Source organism: Aspergillus ibericus, assembly GCF_003184845.1.
Source record: "Aspergillus ibericus CBS 121593 unplaced genomic scaffold BO80scaffold_3, whole genome shotgun sequence".
NCBI lineage: Eukaryota > Fungi > Ascomycota > Eurotiomycetes > Eurotiales > Aspergillaceae > Aspergillus > Aspergillus ibericus.
The window spans coordinates 793,416-813,055 of record NW_020292101.1 but is presented as its reverse complement, the minus strand read 5'-3'; the positions used below and the strand labels follow the sequence as shown (position 1 = coordinate 813,055).

General features: G+C 51.0%; 9 protein-coding genes across 9 annotated transcripts; 6 read left to right on the top strand and 3 right to left on the bottom strand.

Annotated features, from left to right (window-relative positions):
* The first annotated feature begins 391 nt into the window (after positions 1 to 391).
* BO80DRAFT_372983 (uncharacterized protein) lies at positions 392 to 1,306 on the top strand. The gene is made up of 2 exons (XM_025716541.1): positions 392 to 755; positions 836 to 1,306. Exons 1-2 carry the CDS (start codon positions 555 to 557, stop codon positions 1,295 to 1,297), a joined length of 663 nt encoding a protein of 220 aa, XP_025579775.1. The 5' UTR covers positions 392 to 554; the 3' UTR covers positions 1,298 to 1,306.
* rok1 (RNA-dependent ATPase ROK1) lies at positions 1,298 to 3,669 on the bottom strand. Its single transcript, XM_025718614.1, has one exon. The coding sequence runs from the start codon at positions 3,580 to 3,582 to the stop codon at positions 1,393 to 1,395; it is 2,190 nt and encodes a 729-aa protein (XP_025579774.1). The 5' UTR covers positions 3,583 to 3,669; the 3' UTR covers positions 1,298 to 1,392.
* A 490-nt stretch (positions 3,670 to 4,159) lies between these two features.
* Positions 4,160 to 5,162, bottom strand: BO80DRAFT_421481 (F1F0 ATP synthase subunit g). The gene is made up of 3 exons (XM_025718613.1): positions 4,847 to 5,162; positions 4,581 to 4,665; positions 4,160 to 4,523 (listed from the first exon to the last, which is right to left on the bottom strand). Exons 1-3 carry the CDS (start codon positions 5,106 to 5,108, stop codon positions 4,280 to 4,282), a joined length of 591 nt encoding a protein of 196 aa, XP_025579773.1. The 5' UTR covers positions 5,109 to 5,162; the 3' UTR covers positions 4,160 to 4,279.
* A 1,012-nt stretch (positions 5,163 to 6,174) lies between these two features.
* BO80DRAFT_499090 (SRPBCC domain-containing protein) lies at positions 6,175 to 7,433 on the top strand. The gene is made up of 3 exons (XM_025724170.1): positions 6,175 to 6,431; positions 6,495 to 6,644; positions 6,740 to 7,433. The coding sequence occupies exons 1-3, from the start codon at positions 6,378 to 6,380 to the stop codon at positions 6,977 to 6,979; spliced, it is 444 nt and encodes a 147-aa protein (XP_025579772.1). The 5' UTR covers positions 6,175 to 6,377; the 3' UTR covers positions 6,980 to 7,433.
* A 1,222-nt stretch (positions 7,434 to 8,655) lies between these two features.
* Positions 8,656 to 9,142, top strand: BO80DRAFT_431382 (uncharacterized protein; the record flags this gene model as incomplete). The annotated part of the gene is made up of 3 exons (XM_025720741.1): positions 8,656 to 8,799; positions 8,857 to 8,918; positions 8,983 to 9,142. 3 exons carry the CDS (start codon positions 8,656 to 8,658, stop codon positions 9,140 to 9,142), a joined length of 366 nt encoding a protein of 121 aa, XP_025579771.1.
* A 2,530-nt stretch (positions 9,143 to 11,672) lies between these two features.
* Positions 11,673 to 13,523, top strand: BO80DRAFT_398007 (NAD(P)-dependent alcohol dehydrogenase). The gene is made up of 2 exons (XM_025717409.1): positions 11,673 to 12,118; positions 12,184 to 13,523. Exons 1-2 carry the CDS (start codon positions 11,952 to 11,954, stop codon positions 13,175 to 13,177), a joined length of 1,161 nt encoding a protein of 386 aa, XP_025579770.1. The 5' UTR covers positions 11,673 to 11,951; the 3' UTR covers positions 13,178 to 13,523.
* Positions 13,524 to 14,006: 483 nt separating this feature from the next.
* Positions 14,007 to 17,545, top strand: agdC (putative alpha-glucosidase). Its single transcript, XM_025724169.1, has 7 exons — positions 14,007 to 14,684; positions 14,731 to 15,338; positions 15,383 to 15,626; positions 15,683 to 15,754; positions 15,801 to 16,271; positions 16,329 to 16,437; positions 16,485 to 17,545. The coding sequence occupies exons 1-7, from the start codon at positions 14,477 to 14,479 to the stop codon at positions 17,374 to 17,376; spliced, it is 2,604 nt and encodes an 867-aa protein (XP_025579769.1). The 5' UTR covers positions 14,007 to 14,476; the 3' UTR covers positions 17,377 to 17,545.
* A 325-nt stretch (positions 17,546 to 17,870) lies between these two features.
* Positions 17,871 to 18,538, top strand: BO80DRAFT_461300 (uncharacterized protein). Its single transcript, XM_025722440.1, has 3 exons — positions 17,871 to 18,133; positions 18,201 to 18,268; positions 18,338 to 18,538. Exons 1-3 carry the CDS (start codon positions 17,962 to 17,964, stop codon positions 18,383 to 18,385), a joined length of 288 nt encoding a protein of 95 aa, XP_025579768.1. The 5' UTR covers positions 17,871 to 17,961; the 3' UTR covers positions 18,386 to 18,538.
* Positions 18,539 to 18,580: 42 nt separating this feature from the next.
* BO80DRAFT_490495 (type 1 glutamine amidotransferase domain-containing protein) lies at positions 18,581 to 19,586 on the bottom strand (the record flags this gene model as incomplete). Its single annotated transcript, XM_025723639.1, has 1 exon — positions 18,581 to 19,586. Exon 1 carries the CDS (start codon positions 19,337 to 19,339, stop codon positions 18,581 to 18,583), a length of 759 nt encoding a protein of 252 aa, XP_025579767.1. The 5' UTR covers positions 19,340 to 19,586.
* Positions 19,587 to 19,640: the final 54 nt, after the last annotated feature.

The window sequence follows — 19,640 nt, the reverse complement described above, 5'->3', positions numbered from 1 at the left end:
ATCGCATATGAAGCCATTCCTATATCTAACCAAACTATTCAGCCACATAGCTCTCAGCAAATGATGTTCTTTAGGAGCGTTACCAGTCTCACTCTCCATAGGTGTCGGAGGGTCTTAGGCGAGAGAGGGTCCAATATTGGACTCCAAGGGACATTCCTTTTCTCATTCTTGAAAATCAAGGAAACAGCAGACACTGCATGCCATCCTATAGGATGCTCCCTTAAAAGTAAAGAAGATCGAACAAGCCCCGATGACATGATTCATGGTCACTGCATGTGAATGTTGATGAGAGCTGAGAGTGGGCCTGCCGCCGATCGGCACCTTTCTTTAGCCAGGCATCCACATCAGGCACCAGTGCACGGGTCAGCCACCGATGACATATGACGCTGCTCGGCACCGCCACCAGCGATAAGTGATAATCGGTCCTCTTTGCATGCCTGTCCATACTAAACACCCCTATTCATGCTCTTCAGCCAGGATTTCGATCCTCTAGTAATTCATCATTCAATCTCACATCTTTCAACCCGATAAGTTTAAACCATACAACAACCAATATGGTGATCGGCCTCCTCGCAATAACCGCCATCCCCACCGTCACCGGCGTCGCGATGGGGGTGAGCGAACAGCGCAAAGCAAACGAGAGAAAGAACGACGAAAGACGCATGGCCAAATTCAACATCGATGTTGCTCCACCACCGTATGAGGAGCCAGATGATGAGGTCCAAGGGTTACGGGTGGTGTTGAGGAATTCCAAGGTACAATCATTCCCCTTGACATAGTTCCCCTCTTTTGTATCTCAGGTCAGCCTGACTGACGAGTCCATGTCATCCCATAGGTATATCTCGATGATCCTATACCCTCCAAACGAAAAGTTCCTGCACATACTGCCGCGGCGTTCTATATCGAGTACCCCGAGCCGGATCATTTGAAAGACCTCAAACGGGGATACGGACTGGCGACCACCATCTCGGATAACCCGCCTATGCTCGGTTGGATTTACGCGGATAAAGACACTCATGAAGTCAAGTATGGGAATCGGACAATGAGCTGCGAACATGTAGTTGGGCCCTGGGACTGGGACGAGGAGGAGACCACCGTGACGCTGGAGGAGAACTGCCAGTTTGTGGCCGTGCAGGAGGATGATGGGGCTTGGGCGCTATACTTTGATCGGGATGGGGACGAGTTGGAGGGTGTACTGGAGGAACAGGGCAAATTGGACAACGATTTTCAGCCGTTGCGGTTGAAACGGAACTTGATTGAACAGCAAGTGCAAAAAATGAAAAATGACAATTCATGATCTATATCCAGTGCTGAATTGGGGAATCGTAAGCTAGATTTTGGTATTTGTACAGAAACATCCACAGGTCAAGCACGAGCCATGACCATAGCAAGCTAATCCTCAAGACCTTGCCAGCCCTCCTCGTCGCTACCAGCGTCTGCACCCGACTGCGGTTGAGATTTCTTGCTGCGGCTAGCTTCAATGATGGCCTTCTTCTTATTTTCGGCGCGACGTTCGTAACCGCTCTTGGTACTGATTCTCGTCTTCCTGTCGTCCTTCGTGCCCTGGGTCTGTCTGGCCTTAACACCATGTTTCTTCAACTCCTTCTTGTTCTTCTTGCTGAGATCAGGAAGGGCATCCAACAACCACTTCTGCACAGATTTCTCCTCGGAGGTTCCTCGTAGCTTCTCACTGACGTCAATCACATTGGCAATGCTCTTGACATAGGGAATGTCTTCCTTAGTGTAGTATGTCACTGCAATACCGCCCTCACGACCAGCTCTGCCAGTGCGGCCCACACGATGAACGTAAACGGCAGCGGAATTCGGGATATCGTAGTTGACAACGCCGTTGATGCCTCTGAAGTCAACGCCACGGGCCAAAAGATCCGTCGTGACGAGGATCCAGATTTCACCTTTCCGGAACTGCTTCATGATCTCGGACCGTTGGCCGTCTGACAAATCAGAGTGGAGGACAGCAATGCGGGACGAACCACCCGCCTCGGGAGGAATGTCGTAGCGTAATTCGGAGTGTAGAGCGACAGCTCTGGGAATCGTTTGGGTAAAGATCAAGAAAGGTGGGCGGAGGCGAACGTCCGTAGCTGAAGCTGCGGCGGGGTGGAGGAGCTGTCGCAGTCCGAGCAGCTTTCCTTGCTCAGTTGCAGCATAAACCAGCTTGTGCTTGATGTTTGGAATAGCAGAATCCTTCAGTCCAACAACGAGACGAAGTAACGGGTAGGACTTGGTCTGACTTAGGGTATCCTTCCGCTCCTTGAGAGTCGACTTGGCAAGATCTTCAATGTTTGACCCCATCGTCGCTGACCAGAGACTTGCTCGAAGCTCAGGATGCGTGCAAGCGCGCCAGATGTCGAGTGTCTGGTCGCGGAATAGAGGGTCCAAGAGAACGTCCGCCTCATCCAAAACCAAGCTCCTTACCAGAGGAAGAGTCGCCATCGGCTTGGTCCGGTTTGCAGAGAGCGCGTTAACCAGAAGCAGTGGTGTCGTTACGAGGATGTCGCTCTTGGTGACCGGCGCCTTCCCCTTGCTCTTCTTCTCTGTAGTGACTTCATCATCCTCAGAACCAGATGATTCCGAGTCATCCTCATCCAGAATGTCTTTGCTGTCATCTCCGTCATCATCACGCTCTACTACCTGCATGCCCTTCTTCATCAATGTGATCTTCACACCAGTACCCTGGGCCAACTTCCTGCCTTCATTGACAATCTGGCTGGCGAGCTCCTTGGTTGGGGCGATCACAATAGAGAAGATGCCGCGTTCTTCTGACTGAGCATGATGGTGTCGAACGATCTTGTTGATCACTGGGATCATGAATGACAGTGTCTTGCCACTTCCCGTGGGTGCAACAACCAACAAATCCGGCTCAATACTCTCTTCAGTTCCCGACTTTTGAGAGACCGACCGATCTCCAAGCAACAAAGGAAGACTTCCCAGTTGGACTTCAGTAGGAACCGTAAAGCCTTGGTCAGCGATGTTCTCCGCAAGCCGTCGGGAGATGTTGTATTTCGAGCGCAGCTCCTTGAAGGACACCAAAGGCTGGGGAAACAGCCGACGGGCTTTCTTCTGTTCTTTCTTACTGAGAGTCTGGACAGGCTCTTCCTCCTGCTGCTTTCTCTTCTTCTTTTTCTTCTTAGACTCTTCTTTGGGAGGCTGCACGGGCTGAACTTCCTCAAAATCGCGCATATCAGTGACCTTGATCTTGTGGGAGTTCAGGATCGTCCGGCGCTGGACTTCATCCATCGACTCATCACCCTCGGAATCGGATGCATCTTTCTGATCAGCAGGTCCGTCCTGGTCTCCCTCCTGGTCCTTTTTCGATGATGCGCTGGCCGCAGACCGTTTACCAGAACCGAAGAAATCTAGATCGGCAGCATCGGCATCTTCTGCATCTGAATCGCCCGCAGTCTGCGCCCGCTTTCTCTTTTTCCCAGTCTCCAGCAGCTTTTCAGCCTGTGCGTCACGGAAAAGCTGGGGGTTCTCGGCCTTGCCTTTGGAAGGCAGTGTTGAAGACAGGGATCTACCAGCCTTAAACTTGGTGGACCTTGTCAATAACTTGAACGCATCCATTTTATATTATGAGGATATCAATCCATGCGACTAAGTTTATTAAATGGACACGTGTGTCCGGGTCCCGGTGATCGCGAGCCTGCTTTGATGGTTGTCGAGTACTCGGACTTAACGAGGGAAAAAGTTCGATGCTGAAATTCTTTCCCGCACGGACCAATCAGAGGCAAGCAACCTTCCTTTCATCTCCATACAACGGATCGTCTCAGATCTCCAGCAAAGACATGAAAGTGGAGTATTCTAACTTGTATACAATGACCCTACATCAATAGAAGAACAGCAATCTTAGAATCTCAACATCCTCTACCTACTTCAGATTTGGTACACGCCCCGGCCTTTGTTGCTATCAAAAAGATCGCTCTTGATGTGATGGCAAGTTCTGATATATCCCGATCGACCCGACAAGATGATTTAGACGGACTACGTATTACTGGGACACGTGACAGTCCCTTGGGGAGGCCCAGTAGAATGGCTAAATGATGACTACCACGGTCTATGATATTCCCCAATGAGCACCCAGAACATGTCCACTTGCATCATGAAATCTAAGACTGATATTCAACGCAACATACGCAATCGCCCGTATTGCACAACCTCAGACAACAGTTTATTCCATCGTCTATCATACAATAGTACAGCACACAAAGGAAAGCGGAAAAGGGAAGGAAGACAGGCTAAGGCACGACGGCTTGGTATTTATCTAATGGTGGTGCTCAGGCTCTCCCTTGTAGCCGACGAGGTTCATACGGCCGATGATCTCACCAACGGTGAAGAAACCGATGACCTCCGCGGCGGTGACACCGGCCAGAGCGATCTGCTTCTTGTCCGCGCTGCGAACACGGGACAGGATGTTGGAGGGAGCGAAGCTCGAGTTCTTGAAGGCGGCGGGGTTGCGGAAAGCGTTGGTCAGAGGCTGGAAGTAAGTCTGGAAGGTGGCCAGGTTGCTGGAATCGGCGTTAGTGGACAAGGTTCTTGTGGTTGAGATGGCGAGGAGCGCTTACGGAGGAGTCATGTTCTGGCCACGGAAGACCAACTTGGCGAGCTCGAGACCGACCTTCGAGTAGTAGACGGTAGGGGGTATCATGGCTGCATTGTTGCGGCAGATGATTAGCAAGGCTCCGAGAGATATATGACAGAAAATCCGGGGATGGCTCCACTCAAGGAGTGATTCACAGAGAGGGAGGCTGGCATTGCCGCCATCACCATACCATCCCAATTGGAACGTGAAGGGGTCATTCAGAGCAAATAGCATGGAGCGTCCGCTTACAATCGACAAAAGCAATGACTTTTCCGGTCCTTCCACCAACCTTCCTCAAGGCACTGCCGAGACCCTGGGCGGCGCTGGAAATGGCAGGGCCAGCGGACGAGGAGACACGAGACAGACCCTCAGACGCCTTGGAGGCAGCAGAGGAAGCAGTCTCACTAGCCTTGGAAGCGGCCTCTGAGGTCGAAGAGGCGTACCTGACCGCAGACCGGCGGGTCAGGAACTGCGATTGCCGCAGCACGGCACGGGACGCGGTGGCGGGCATCTTGAAGACCACTGGAGGGGATATAACGCTAAAAAGAAAGAATGACTCTGAAAAGTCGCAGGTGGCGGTATGGTCAAGAGCCGGTGACACTGAATCGTCGCGCAATTGCAGGACCAGATTTGAGATTTGAAGTTCGGGAAGTTCAGGGAAGAGCCTCCACTTCCGTGTCACGTGATGTGGTTCTACCTTGTTTATCGGTGGCCATCACCTCGATGTGATGTTTGCCAACCTCAACCTATAGTCCATGTTTTCTCACGGCCATTCATCAATTGATCATGCTACAATTAACCATCTAATGCTTCCAGTCTTGTTAGCTCTGCTTAGCTGTTCTATTATAACGTTTGCGATTACCCTTCCGCCTAATGCCGTGTTTACTTTCTATCTAATGGTTGCGGCATTTATCAATTCGACTGCTTGGCTTGCTGACACGCATGGCTCAATCAGCTAACTAGCTAACTAACTAACTACCAGGGCATGCTTATGTCACTTGAAGAATTCCGATCGGTATCCGAACAGCATGACGCTACAGCCCCAATGATATGTTCCTCGGGTTACACTTCAGATAGCTGCGCTTGAGAACACATAGCCAGTCACTAGGATCACCGAATAGTCCAGGGATATTGAGTGAGGGCATAATTAAAGATGATAACTACGCTTGGCATGCTCTGAAATCGCTTGCTCAAGGCTTGGATGCAAGACGCTATGTCTGATCGATAACATTGTAGCGCCATGAGGCACATTTTGTTAAGCGGGCAGTCTGCTACTTGACATATTTTTGGTTTCTTGTTGGCATTGCATGACCGCTCGCATGTCCTGCAACCACGTGTGTAATCATTCGTACAACTTAGAACTTGTGTCAGCTTTCCGAACGGCCGCTATGATTTTCATAAACCTAGCATCGCCAGTTTTCGATCGGACGAAGCTTTGTTATCGTAAGAGCCAGGAACCAGATATGGCATAATTATCAAGCGATTACTAATAACCCTCGTATTGCTCCCCATGTCTTATTGCCAATTAATAATCCATGATGATTGCCATCCAAGGCGCACTACTTCGAGCTAGATAAGATTAGGCACTGCTCTTTGTCCGGGGTCAATTCATCGGTCTCTGATTGGCAAGGTCCCGTATCTTGGCAAGGCTGTGCGAGTCTGACTCTCTACAGCTGCTGTATAAAGTCGTGCTTATTCTCTGCTCCAGAGTTTTACTGTTTCTGAATTCTAACATATTCGAGGCTCGATCAAAGACCAAGAACTCAGCCAGGATAACAAGATGATTGAAAACCAGGTCGAAATTGCCGCCTCGCCAGCACAAGTACGAGAAGCCGTATGTACCAGATCAGCCTCAGTTGCTGGAAGACAGGCGCTGATCACTTCTATTGAACCATAGCTCCTCGACTTCTCCAAGTACCCAGAGTGGCACACTAGTTTTATCAAGCTACTTCAACCAGAAGATGAGACCAAGTCCTTGCGATCCCTACAGCCAGGAGATAAGATCAAATGCGATATTGACGGTATGAAGTTTACTGCCGAGATTAAGGTACGTTGACTTAGTTCCTCTGGCATGTGTCCAACGTTCGCCAGTCGGAGCAGTGGGTACAGCTGAACAAAGCTAAAATCGAATCTATTGAAAAGGAGAATTCAGATTCGCTATTTCAATGGCAAGGACCCCCGGTCTTTGGCTTAATTGCCGGTCTCCACAGCTTTCACATGGAACCGGCCAACAACGGCTCCTCGACGATCTTTAAACAGACAGAGAAGTTTTCTGGACCTATTTCGTTCTTGATGGGACCCTCGCTGTTGGGGAGGAAGATGCTAGGCCAGTTTGGCCAATTCAATCAGGATCTGAAGGACCGTGCTGAAGCATTGAAGTGATATGGCTGTTACGACGACAACCTACGTTGGGATATGGTTTGGGCATTCTCGAGGTTCAGTGACTTCATCATTACGTGCGTCATCGATTATAATAGTGTTCTTAAGATCAGGGTCAACTCGAGCCAACCCAATATGACTATCGAATATTCCCGACAGATACGGGGGTAGCTGGATTTCGACTGCCAAGAAGCATTGAAAGATTGCACCTTCTATGTGGCATGCATTGCATAACTCGAGAGCAATTGATGAATAACATGCTCAAGCCCAGGAGGATCTACTATCAGCCACTCATCCACTCCTACCTGAGCGGGGCGTTCCAGTGTCCAGGGTCTGATTTGCAAACAACCTTCTCCGCGTACACTGTCCACTTCGATGTGAACAGAGCCCCTCGAGAACTTAATCGGCGATTAAGCCAAGCACACGTTCGTACATATTAGGAAGCAGAGTGCTGATGATGGGCCAACACCGTAGCAGGCGAACAGCGTCAAAGTTCGAAGCAGATGTCCCTATTTGCCTTATCAGGAAAGGCGACAAAGCTAGGCGGTTGAACTATTGATCGATCGAAGGTGTTCGAACTTTGAAGTGCCGGACCCCTGTTATGGATGTTAATTTAGCCGACCTGAAGCCCATTATAGACTGCACGGTAGATCTATAGGGGTCTCATCTGGTGTTTGGTGTCGATCTCAGCCTCTCGTGGCCAACAAATGGCTCTGATCGGCTGATAGAAAACGAAGGTGGATCGATCTTTGCATCGACGGTTGCTGTGCCTGGTCATATCACGTGATAGACAAACTCAATTCCCGGAGATCCACCCGTAATATGCCGCTGAGTCATGCCAGCGCCACCGCTTCATCATTTCGGTTCAACTTTTGTGTATCGTGCCACGACTGCATCGTGGCTTTGCTTTTCACAATGCGCCTTGATCGTGCGAGTGACCCGACACCGCATCATCTTTGGTACAGCTGTACAAAAGCCCAATCAAGGCTTTTTTGGTTGTGTGGCGCAGAACTCCACAGGTCACCAAGCCTTCCCGGCCGGGTTAAGCTTTATCCTCCATGCCACATCGTTAAGGTTTTGGCAGCTGAGAATGGCCGATCTCGCCTTTCCATGAAAATTGTCCGATTGATCTGCTTCCCTATTGCCAGCGGCGGAAATTTGAGTTCCTCTATTGATTTGGGTCGGCAGCGTGTCGGCACCGGTCTTATGTCCCGGTGCTTGGACATCTACCCTTCACGAATTGGCAGCCTCTGAAGCGCACAGGTTCAGGCCTCGCACCCCTATTTGGTTATGCACCAATGTCCAATCAAGCCTTATACGTATAGGAGAAGCAACCGCAAGGCTCATCCCAGAGGATTGTTGTCGGACACTAAATTGTCTGCCTAACAAGTGTATACGTAACCCATCAAAGCCAAGATCAATGGGTCTCCACCCCGTAGGACCATGGTCCAATTCTAGAATCAGAAATGAGGCAGACAACTCATTTGATTGGGCTCTCTAACTGTTCATAGTATGGCTCGTTTCATGAGCAACGTCTCTGAATGGTTAGCCTTATATAGCTTGGGGTCCATTTATTTGCTGTCCTTTGATTCTTAAGCCGAGTTGTTCCCTACCTCCATTGCTTTCTCTTGCGCATTGCATTTCTCAGACCAAACAAAGATTCACATACCTCAGACACAATGTTCGGCGAAGGTATCTTCAGTTGGTTCAAGTCCTCCAACAAGGAGTCGGCCCCGGAGGCCACCTGGGACCCCAACACCATCACCATGACCCAGCCCCAAAGCCCTGCTGGTCCTACCACCGAGGTCGTTACCGGCCAACCTGTACGTTCTATCCCGACCTTAGCAATCGAAGCTTGCGCACTGACTTCAGAAACTCAGACACCAAACAACACCATGAGCCTGCGTGGTGGTGGTCCTCCCCCTGGACCTGGCGGTGACGAGTAAGCTACCACCCTAAACGACCCACTTTTGAATGGAGTAGAACTAACAACTCATCTCCAATAGTTGCTGCTGCTGCCTCGACTGCTTCTGCTGCTGCGGTGACTGCTGTGGTCCTGACGGTCCCCCTGGTGGCTTCGGTGGCCCTGGTGGTCCTGGAGGCCCCGGCGGCCCTGGTGGCGGCCCTGGCGGACCCCCTGGCCCCGGTGGCCCCGGTGGTTGGTAAACAACACATACCACCGACGATGATCACGTTTCCTTTAATCGTTTTATTCGCCACGTTCGAACTTGATACCACTATATTGAATGTTCTGTTGTGGCGCCATGGAAGGGAAGCAGCTTGTTTGCGGGACGGAGGTCTTGTATATGGCGGATAACCTTGGGCCTTGGCTTGTATGATATAATGTCGTTATTGGATTGTTCAATTGAGTTCCAATTTCTCATCGATTGTTGCAGTAGATGGTCAAGAGATCAGGAGGTTCTCGGTTTAGTTGTAGGCATGGCACTCCAGCTTAGTCGATGGGCCTAGCTAGACTCGATGTGTCTTTTATGCATCTCCCCCCACTGTCTTGACACTTATTTACTTATTATATAAATCAAGCAGCCTTTTATTTCCTGCTCCATATTCCATCCGTCAGCTAATCAGACAACCTACGCACGCTGGCTCATAATCGTCTTGCATAAAATGGTTTGGACGGGTTATGCAGGAATTATACACCATTCAGTACCCGGTACATAGATGAGAAAGACTCCATTACAAATATACCAACTTACCCCCCTTCCTTCTCTATCAATCGCATACAAAAAACACAATCCCCTCACTTCTATTTTGCAAAAACCCAGCCACCACGCATAACTACCTCGCAGCCCAGGACCAAGTAACAGGGTCTCCTGATTCCAGAACTGAACCGATAGGTATACCTTCTCGAATGACTCTTATGACATAGTGTCTTGCAGGTTGTAGATCATGCTGACACCAGATGAGAGTGCTAATCCGGGAAAGGACCCAGAAGTCTAAGAGCAGGGTACACGAAAGTACTATAGCCTGTGCCAAAACCGTGAGTACGGGTGAGGTTTTCTTGGATGAAGCGTTTAATCAGGAGGCTATGTAGGGCGTTGTAGCTATATGCTTCTGTGATGGAGCTTAGGGATCACTAGGGTTCTTGATGATACGTATGAATTGAAAATACGGGGGCGAATAGTGCTCTCGTGTCGGTCATTCTGAAAGATGGGAAGGACGTGACCAGTGATTGATTGGGTATATTACAATTAGAGTGGATACACAGGCGATTTAAGTCGTTTCCAATTTAGTCGAGGGAGATTTATGAATGAAAATACTGTTGTGAGGGGGTTATGGTTACAATTAAGATGTGGTAACCATATGCTGATCTTTAATAGAGACTTAAGGTCATCTCGGGTTGAAGGTAGAGCAAAGTAAGCTGTATTCAAGTAAGCAATGTGAAAATTAGCTCACGGAGGTCCATTTAACTTCTTCCAGAAGGATCTGGAGCTCCACTGCTTCGCCTTATGCTTCGAACTACTATCCTTGCCTTAGTTCATAGTGCTATATGAGGAATTGGCTTGCTATATTACAGCCAATGTGACTAGATCTCCAATTATCAAAGAATTCACCCATCTCGGTTGAATAGCATACCGAGTAGCAGTAGCTGGAATGGTTGTAACGGTCTTCGAATAAGCTTGACTGTCACCTGGCAGCAGGATGCAAAATGCCTGAACTGTACTTGGTACTTAGTACAATAGTGATGGAAGTCAAGTCTATGCTAGCCAAGAAGGGTAATTTAACCGATTGTATATGCGGAGTAGATATACAGTTTGCTTGAGCCCATCCTAGGCCCTAGATCCATTATCTATGCTTCCTGCCCAAAAAGTCCATAGAATCGGGCCCATGCTCCCATGCTCACATTAAACAGCAGTCATATTCCCTTCAATAATAACAGAAATATACCCGAAGTAACCGCCTGTCCGAGCTCAATCCTCAAACAACGGAGTAATAAGAGCAAGTGGGTAAGGCAACCGACTCCACCGACGGGCCCAGTCCCACCGGAGAATTGCCACTCCGGGTAATAAGCATCGAGTTACTCCGTAATGTTCTAGCCAACAATACAACATGGAATTGAAGCCGTGGGGATTGGGTCAGGTGAAGGAGTCGGGATGGATAAGGATCTGGGTGTGGGTGAGAAATCCAAGAATAGACCGATCAAATAACCTGGTCGGTGTGAATTAACCGAGCAGATACACCGTGCTGCTGTTTTGTTACTGTGATGGATGTTGTCCGAGGGTATGGATGCAAGCAGTTGAAACCGTTTCAGATAGAAGATGAATATGAAGGTGATCGCAGGGGGATGTCACTGTGGTCTGATGCTACTGCGTGCTTTCATTCCCTGATCGTCTCTCTGATACCTGCTCGAGCTTCTGAGGCGAAACTGGGCCGATAAGTTGATAAGAGCTCCGGCACATCGTTCCCACTGCAGGGAAGCTGGCGCAGAACTTCCGAGCAAGCCACTGTGCCTCTAAAGCTTACTTTGGCACTCAAGCTCGTGTTTCCAGGACGCTATCCAGGGTAGTACTCGCTATCCAGTATTCATACCCTGGAGCAAGACGCCCTGAAATGCGACCGGCGGGGGTTCTGGCCGAAAAGCGGGCCAATGGGGGCTGCCCCAGACCAAACCCCGCGTCTCGAGGGCCACCGGATAAATGCAGCGAGTGGATGACCTCCCCTCCAAATCCACCGTCCCACAGCACTCAATGATCGACCATCCATGACCAGCCTGGGCCCGCTGTGTTGCTTTTTTCTTTTTGACAAAGCTCCTATCGGTGGCGAAGGAATCAGCTACTGCCAGCCTGTCACGTTGGAGCATGATCCCAGTGCCTATCGCGGAGGGGTAAGTAGACCGCTGTTACGAAAGAGTACTTAAGCCTGGTAGATCTCCTCCGCTTCCCAACTTCTCATCCCTTGCGCTCTCTCTTTGTCCATTCCGTCCTCCCCCTCCAATCATCCCCTTCACCCCCTCATCATGGCGACCGCAACTGTGCTCGAAAAGGCCAACATTGGCGTCTTCACAAACACTAAGCATGACTTGTGGGTTGCGGAAGCGAAGCCCACTCTTGAGGAGGTCAAGAGCGGCGAGGCATTGAAGCCTGGCGAGGTTACCATCGAAGTTCGCAGTACCGGAATCTGCGGGTATGTCTTCCGTCCCCCTGGGACTTGCTTCGTATTCCCTGGCTAACGATTGGTTCTGGAATCAGGTCCGATGTTCACTTCTGGCATGCAGGCTGCATTGGGCCTATGATCGTCACAGGAGACCATATCCTGGGTCACGAGTCCGCCGGCCAAGTCGTGGCTGTTGCGCCCGATGTCACCTCGCTGAAGCCCGGCGACCGTGTTGCCGTCGAGCCGAACATCATTTGCAACGCCTGTGAACCCTGCCTGACTGGTCGCTACAATGGCTGTGAAAAAGTTCTCTTCCTTTCCACCCCTCCTGTCGACGGCCTGCTGCGTCGCTATGTCAACCACCCGGCCATCTGGTGCCACAAGATTGGCGATATGAGTTATGAAGATGGTGCGCTCTTGGAACCTCTGAGTGTGTCACTGGCGGGTATTGAGCGCAGTGGCCTTCGTCTGGGTGACCCATGCCTGGTCACTGGCGCTGGCCCCATTGGCCTCATCACCCTGTTGAGTGCCCGTGCTGCTGGAGCTAGCCCCATTGTCATCACCGACATCGACGAGGGTCGGTTGGAGTTCGCCAAGTCGCTGGTGCCTGACGTCCGCACCTACAAGGTGCAGATCGGTCTCTCTGCCGAGCAGAACGCAGAGGGCATCATCAATGTCTTCAACGATGGAGAGGGCTCTGGTCCCGGCGCCTTGAGGCCTCGCATCGCCATGGAGTGCACTGGAGTGGAGAGCAGTGTTGCTTCTGCCATTTGGAGTGTCAAGTTCGGCGGCAAGGTCTTCGTGATCGGTGTGGGAAAGAACGAGATGACCATCCCGTTCATGCGCCTAAGTACCTGGGAGATTGACCTGCAGTATCAGTACCGGTACTGCAACACCTGGCCTCGCGCGATCCGTCTGGTGAAGAACGGTGTCATTGACTTGAAGAAGCTTGTGACACACCGTTTTCCCTTGGAGGATGCTATCAAGGCCTTTGAGACGGCCGCCAACCCCAGGACTGGAGCCATCAAGGTCCAGATTATGAGCTCGGAAGAGGATGTCAAGGCTGCTTCTGCTGGTCAGAAGATCTAACAGCCATATTGATGAACATGCCTTGGATGTTTCGCTTGGTGGCTGGTCCTCTTTGATGCCTTTCACGTTCATGACATATTCTTTTTGGTTGGCTTTGATGATGGATTTCATGTAATTTTTCTTTGGTCGTTTTTGGTTGCTTTGGCTAGAGATCCTTGCTGTGGAGCATAGAGATTGACGTAGAATTCCATTCCCTGTCTTTTCGCAGTTGATCCGGACGCCTTAATCTGATGTGTCGCAGATAGTCCGTCTTGGGACGATTGCTACACCGTGAAGCATGATGCGGGAAGCATGAAGCCACAAGAAAGAATAATGCGGGACTGTAAGTTGACCGACCGAATTTTGTCCCACGATAATCTGTGCTCTTTCCGCCGGGTCCTCGGTGCATCCAGGGTCCCCGAATGCTTCTTCAGACGCAGCATGTCACACATCTTACGGGTCCGATGGAACAGTGTTCAATATGCCGCCGCCTCCGTGCAATTGCTGCAGTCATGGTGGCCTGCAGGCCTGAAAGTGGAAGACCGCCTGTTGACGAGTCAGAGCCACCTATCAGCAGTCACTACGTATCCGCATCCTCGTCCATGAAGTTCCATTGCATCCGACTGCCAATGCCACTTTGACTTTGGGTTTGAGTCACACGTGCCAGATGCCATGTCTCATCGCATGAATCTCCCTTCGCTTGCTGAGGTCAGATTGAGTCCAGGCGGGGAGGCCACCCCGCATGGCTTCCCCAGTTTTGAGTTTTGCCCTCCGCTCAGGCATCCATTGCAATGATCGTCTCCGGGAATGTGACCGATCCTCCAGCACAATACCGATAGACTACCGACGAGACAGGTCTGATCTCTAGATCGATCCGGGGTCTCTGAAGATTCTAGACGGACGTGTGTGCAAGTGGATCGGTTCACGAGTCCCTGCGTCGCCAAAGCCGATAGTGGCGAAGATCCCCGATAATTGACCGCGATGGGACAAACAGAGTCAGATTCTCCGGTTCTGGCAATGGGTCCATGCTTCCCGGGGCTTGTGCTTCCCGTGGGATTGGTTCCTCATCGGCCCATTCCGCCTCTTTCGGATCCAGAGATGCAATCCCCGGTCTGTTGCATTCCTTGGCCTCGCTCATTGATGTCGCGGGGTTTCGGTCATACCGCGAAGCGCCACATTATGCACTTCGGCCAGCGCACTATGCATTCATTGTCATCAACACCGTCCGGGTCCAAACACATATAAGCCGTAGTGACCACCCATCTCAATTACGATCCTTAGGCTTACTGACATCCAGGGTGATCCTAGGGTGATACCACAATGTTGGGGTCGTTGCTTTTTCTTTTGCCCCTTGCGGGTGCTACAGCCGTTGGATCTCGAAGTAGCCGGGAATGCCCTGGGTATAAGGCGTCCAATGTTCAAAAAGATGCTACGTCCTTGACTGCAGACTTGACTCTGGCAGGTGCCCCATGCAATAGCTATGGCACGGACTTGAAGGACCTCCGGTTGCTAGTGGAATATCAGACCGGTAAGTAAGTGCTGCTAGGGCTCGACTCCATCTAACGATCTATCAGATGAACGGCTGCATGTTGTTATCTACGATGCCGATGAAGAGGTCTATCAAGTACCTGAATCTGTCCTTCCTCGCGTTGGGAGTGCGGAAAACTCTAGTAATGACACTGTGTTGGATTTCGACTACGTGGAAGAGCCATTTTCATTCACAGTCTCCAAGGATGACGAGGTGTTGTTTGATACTTCTGCATCTCCTCTTGTCTTCCAGTCTCAATATCTGAAACTCCGCACCTGGCTTCCTGATGATCCCTATCTGTATGGCCTCGGAGAACACTCTGACCCTCTGCGACTGCCAACAAACAATTACACCCGAACTCTTTGGAACCGTGATGCTTACGGCACCCCTAACCATACCAATCTGTACGGCAGCCATCCGGTGTACTATGACCACCGGGGGCAATCTGGTACCCACGGTGTCTTCCTGTTGAACTCCAATGGTATGGACATCAAGATCAACAAGACGACGGAGGGAAAGCAGTACCTGGAGTACAATGCTCTCGGGGGTATCTTTGACTTTTATTTCTTCTATGGGGCGACTCCGAAGCAAGCCAGCATTGAGTATTCCAAAATCGTCGGGTCTCCTGCCATGCAAAGCTACTGGACTCTTGGTGTAAGTTTGACACTTTTAAGATTGTCCTTCGCTAACGCTGTCAGTTCCATAACTGTCGGTACGGTTACCGCGATGTATATGAACTCGCTGAGGTGGTGTATAACTACAGCCAAGCAAACATTCCATTGGAGACGATGTGGACAGACATCGACTACATGGACAAGAGGAGGGTGTTTACTCTTGATCCCCAGAGGTTCCCGCTAGAGAAAATGCGCGAGCTGGTAACCTACCTTCACAACCACGACCAGCATTACATTGTCATGGTCGACCCGGCCGTGAGTGTGAGCAGTGAGTGACCATCCGTCGTTTGATGAGTGCAGCTTGTGACTAACACATGGCGGTAGACAATACGGCATACAGCAAAGGTGTAGAACAGGGCGTTTTCCTCCACACGCAGAACGGAAGTCTATATGAGGGTAAGACCAGCGCCGTTGTATCTGGGAGCGATTACTGACCATGCAGGTGCTGTTTGGCCTGGTGTGACTGTTTTCCCTGACTGGTTCAACTCGGCCACCCAGGACTATTGGACCGGACAGTTTGCCCAATTCTTCGATGCCGATTCAGGAGTTGACATTGACGGCCTGTGGATTGACATGAATGAAGCGTCCAACTTTTGTCCATATCCCTGCACGGACCCAACGGGGTTCGCAATCTCAGATGACCTCCCTCCTGCTGCACCCCCTGTGCGGTCAAGTAGCCCACGGCCATTGCCTGGGTTCCCTGCGGATTTCCAGCCTTCGTCTAAAAGGTCTCTGAAGAGAGCGCAAGGCGACAAAGGAGGCAAGGCCGGACTACCGAACCGCAATCTCACCGATCCACCCTACACGATCCAGAATGCAGCAGGCGTCCTCAGTATGAGCACCATCCAGACCGATATCATCCATGCGGGCGAGGGGTATGCCGAGTATGATACGCACAATATCTACGGAACAAGTAAGTTATGAAATTTACTCAGTACTCTGTACATGGTTTCGTGTTCTGACGAGTCAGTGATGAGTACTGCTTCCCGCGTAGCCATGCAATCCCGTCGTCCCGATGTGAGGCCTTTGGTCATTACGCGCAGTACATATGCAGGTGCCGGCGCACATGTTGGGCACTGGTGAGTCTACCTATGATTTCTCAATGGTACAATGCTAAGTTCTGTAGGTTGGGCGACAACTTGAGCGACTGGGTCCACTACCGGATTTCCATCGCGCAAATCGTCGCATTTGCGTCCATGTTCCAGATCCCGATGGTCGGGGCTGATGTGTGTGGGTTTGGTAGTAACACGACCGAGGAACTCTGTGCTCGATGGGCGTCTCTCGGTGCCTTTTACACGTTCTATCGCGACCACAACGAATTAGGCAACATCCCGCAGGAGTTCTATCGCTGGCCTACGGTTGGCGAGTCTGCTCGCAAGGCCATTGACATCCGATACCGGCTCCTCGATTACATTTACACCGCTCTGCACCGGCAATCCCAGACCGGTGAACCATTCTTGCAGCCCTTGTTCTACTTGTATTCTCAGGATTCGAACACATTCGCGAACGATCTCCAGTTCTTCTACGGCGATGCCATTCTCGTCAGCCCCGTCACCAATGAGGGCTCCACCTCGGTGAATGCATACTTCCCGGACGATATCTTCTATGACTGGTACACGGGGGCCGTGGTGCGCGGCCGCGGGGCCAGCCTCACGCTCAGCAACGTTAACCTCACCCACATCCCCATCCATATCCGTGGCGGAAACATTGTGCCGGTCCGGTCGTCCAGCGCGATGACCACGACCGAGGTTCGCGAGAAGGGCTTCGAGCTTATTATCGCCCCCGGGCTCAACGGAACCGCATCGGGCAGACTGTATCTGGATGACGGGGACTCGCTGCAGCCGTCCACGGTGACCGAAATTGAGTTCGAGTACAGTAATGGCGTGTTGCACATCCAGGGTGAATTCGGGGGGAACACCCCTACGGTGGAGAAGTGTACCTTGCTGGGGGAGTCTGGGCGGGTTGAAGTCACTCAGAGCTTTGAACTTAGTGGCTCTAAGGAAGTCAAGTTGCAGTGACTGTTGAAGTAGCAATAGCTTACGACGCGCGAGAATTAATCTTCCTGGGTAGATCCTTGCTGCCTCAGCTCATGCACCTTCACTAAGCTTTGCGGTTATGCACTATGCAGAGTACAGAGTGGCAGGGTATGTATCAAGGGATGACCCGCCACCAGCTTGCCAGGTAGAGACCAGAAACAACCAGCTCGTTACTTTCAAGAAAGAGTAATTACATTGGCTATGTCTTTTCACCAACCACCCTGATACCCATAATCATTACCCATACCTCATACGGAGTAATCCCTCCGTACACTAAACCTGCTACATACACACATACCCATACCAACCCCTGATACCCACGCAAGGGACGCAAGCAATGAACCAACGCGTCCCAGACCCCGTACCTTACCGCGTCACGCATCCCTACAAGTCCTTCATACACGAGATTTATCCTCAAATACCCTCCCCAATCCATCCATCACCTCATCCCACCCTCAAATCTCACCACCATCTACACTCCACTCCACTACATCACACATCAACACCAAGCATACACTACTCCATATCATCCAAATCCAATTAAATAAGAAGAAAAAGATTGACATCATGTACTTCCAATCTCTCCTCCTCACCCTCGCCGCATCCATCACCCTCGTCTCAGCCGGCGACTACTACTGTCCCTTTGCGCAGGACAACTCGGGCCTGATTCAGCAGCCGTATTGCTGTGATTCGTTTACGGATTCGAAGGGGAGTTCGGTGGCGAAGGAGGGGCAGAATTGTATGTTCCCACCTTTTTTTTCTTTTTCTTGGGAGTGTTTGGTAAAGGGGCTAATGGTTGTGGATAGGCCAGTCGATGACATCTTGGGTGGATGAGTGTCCGCAGGGAGGGTCGGTGAAGTGTTGTTATACGATTGTGAGTATTCTCTTTGCTTTGGGTTGGGTTGGGGTTAGAATGAGTGGTGGGCTAACTAGCTGGGGATAGGGACCGGTGTATATCTGTACGGCGGAGGCGAAGCAGAGTGATGATTAGGATATACTATCAGATGAGCTATATATGATGGATGGATGAAGTGTCCTGGAGAAAGAGGTATGCTTATAGACGATATAAAATGATCAATGAAAATACCAACCCAATATCCCAACATATCATATCATACAGCACACACCATATAATACACTCACGACCGGCACAGTACAGTATAGCATAATACAAATGGAGGGTGCATCAAACACTAACCATCCTCACAAACCTCTCCCCCAACTCTTCCGCAGCGAGGGGATTCCCCCCCGTCAACAACTCCCTACACAGCGTCGTCCCCCCCGTCCCCTCCTTGACGCCCTGCACCATAACCGCCCCCTCCCTCCTCAACGCCCCCTCCACCTTCTCAATCTTCCCCCCCAACCACGTCTCCATCACCTTCTCCTCCGCATCACTCCAACACGTAATCTCATACCCCTTATACACGAACCCCTCATCCTCCCCCCCACCAAACCGAGTACTCAACAACGCATACGGCCCATGACAAATCGCCGCCGTGGGCTTATTCTCCCCATGAAAGTATCTCAATATCCTGCCCAATTCCTTATCACTCCCCAGATCAGTCAGCGGGGCATGACCACCGGGGATAAACACCGCCGCGAAGGTGGTTAATTCTTCATTGGTGATGGTGGAGAAGGGTCGCGGGGACGAGAAGCCGTTCTCGCGACGCATGCGCTCGATGAGGGCGGTTTCGCGGCGGCGTTCGTAGAAGTTGCCGGCGAAGGTGAGGAGGGATTCGCTGAGGGGGTCGGGGGTGGGGGGGTGGCCCTTGGGTGAGGCGAAGGTGATTTCGTGGCCGGCGGAGAGGAGTTTGGAGAGGGGTTTGGCGAGTTCGGGGAGGAAGAAGCCGGTGGGTTGGTCGTGGGTGGTCGTGGGGGAGGTGGAGGTTTTGAGGGGGAAGGAGTGCGCGTCGCTGAGGATGATGAGGACTTTTTTGGTGGGCATTTTGGTGGTGCTGTGGTGGTGGTGATATCTTTGCTGTTGTGGTGGTGGTTGTGAGGGTGGGTTGGGTGTAAGAAGTGATAATGTGTGAGTAGTGGTAGTACTTGGTGGATGGTATGGTGAAGTTGTTTGGTTTATAGTAGGGCTGGTGGTGACATCCGGATGACGTATCTGGTCAAGCAGGGATCGATTGTTGGCGTTGCATGGCGGGGGCGATCATTAGCATTGCTACACTCCTCATGATGATTTAATCTGATGCGTAAGTAGTACAATGAAAATGAATAATTGGGGCGAATATGCAGTC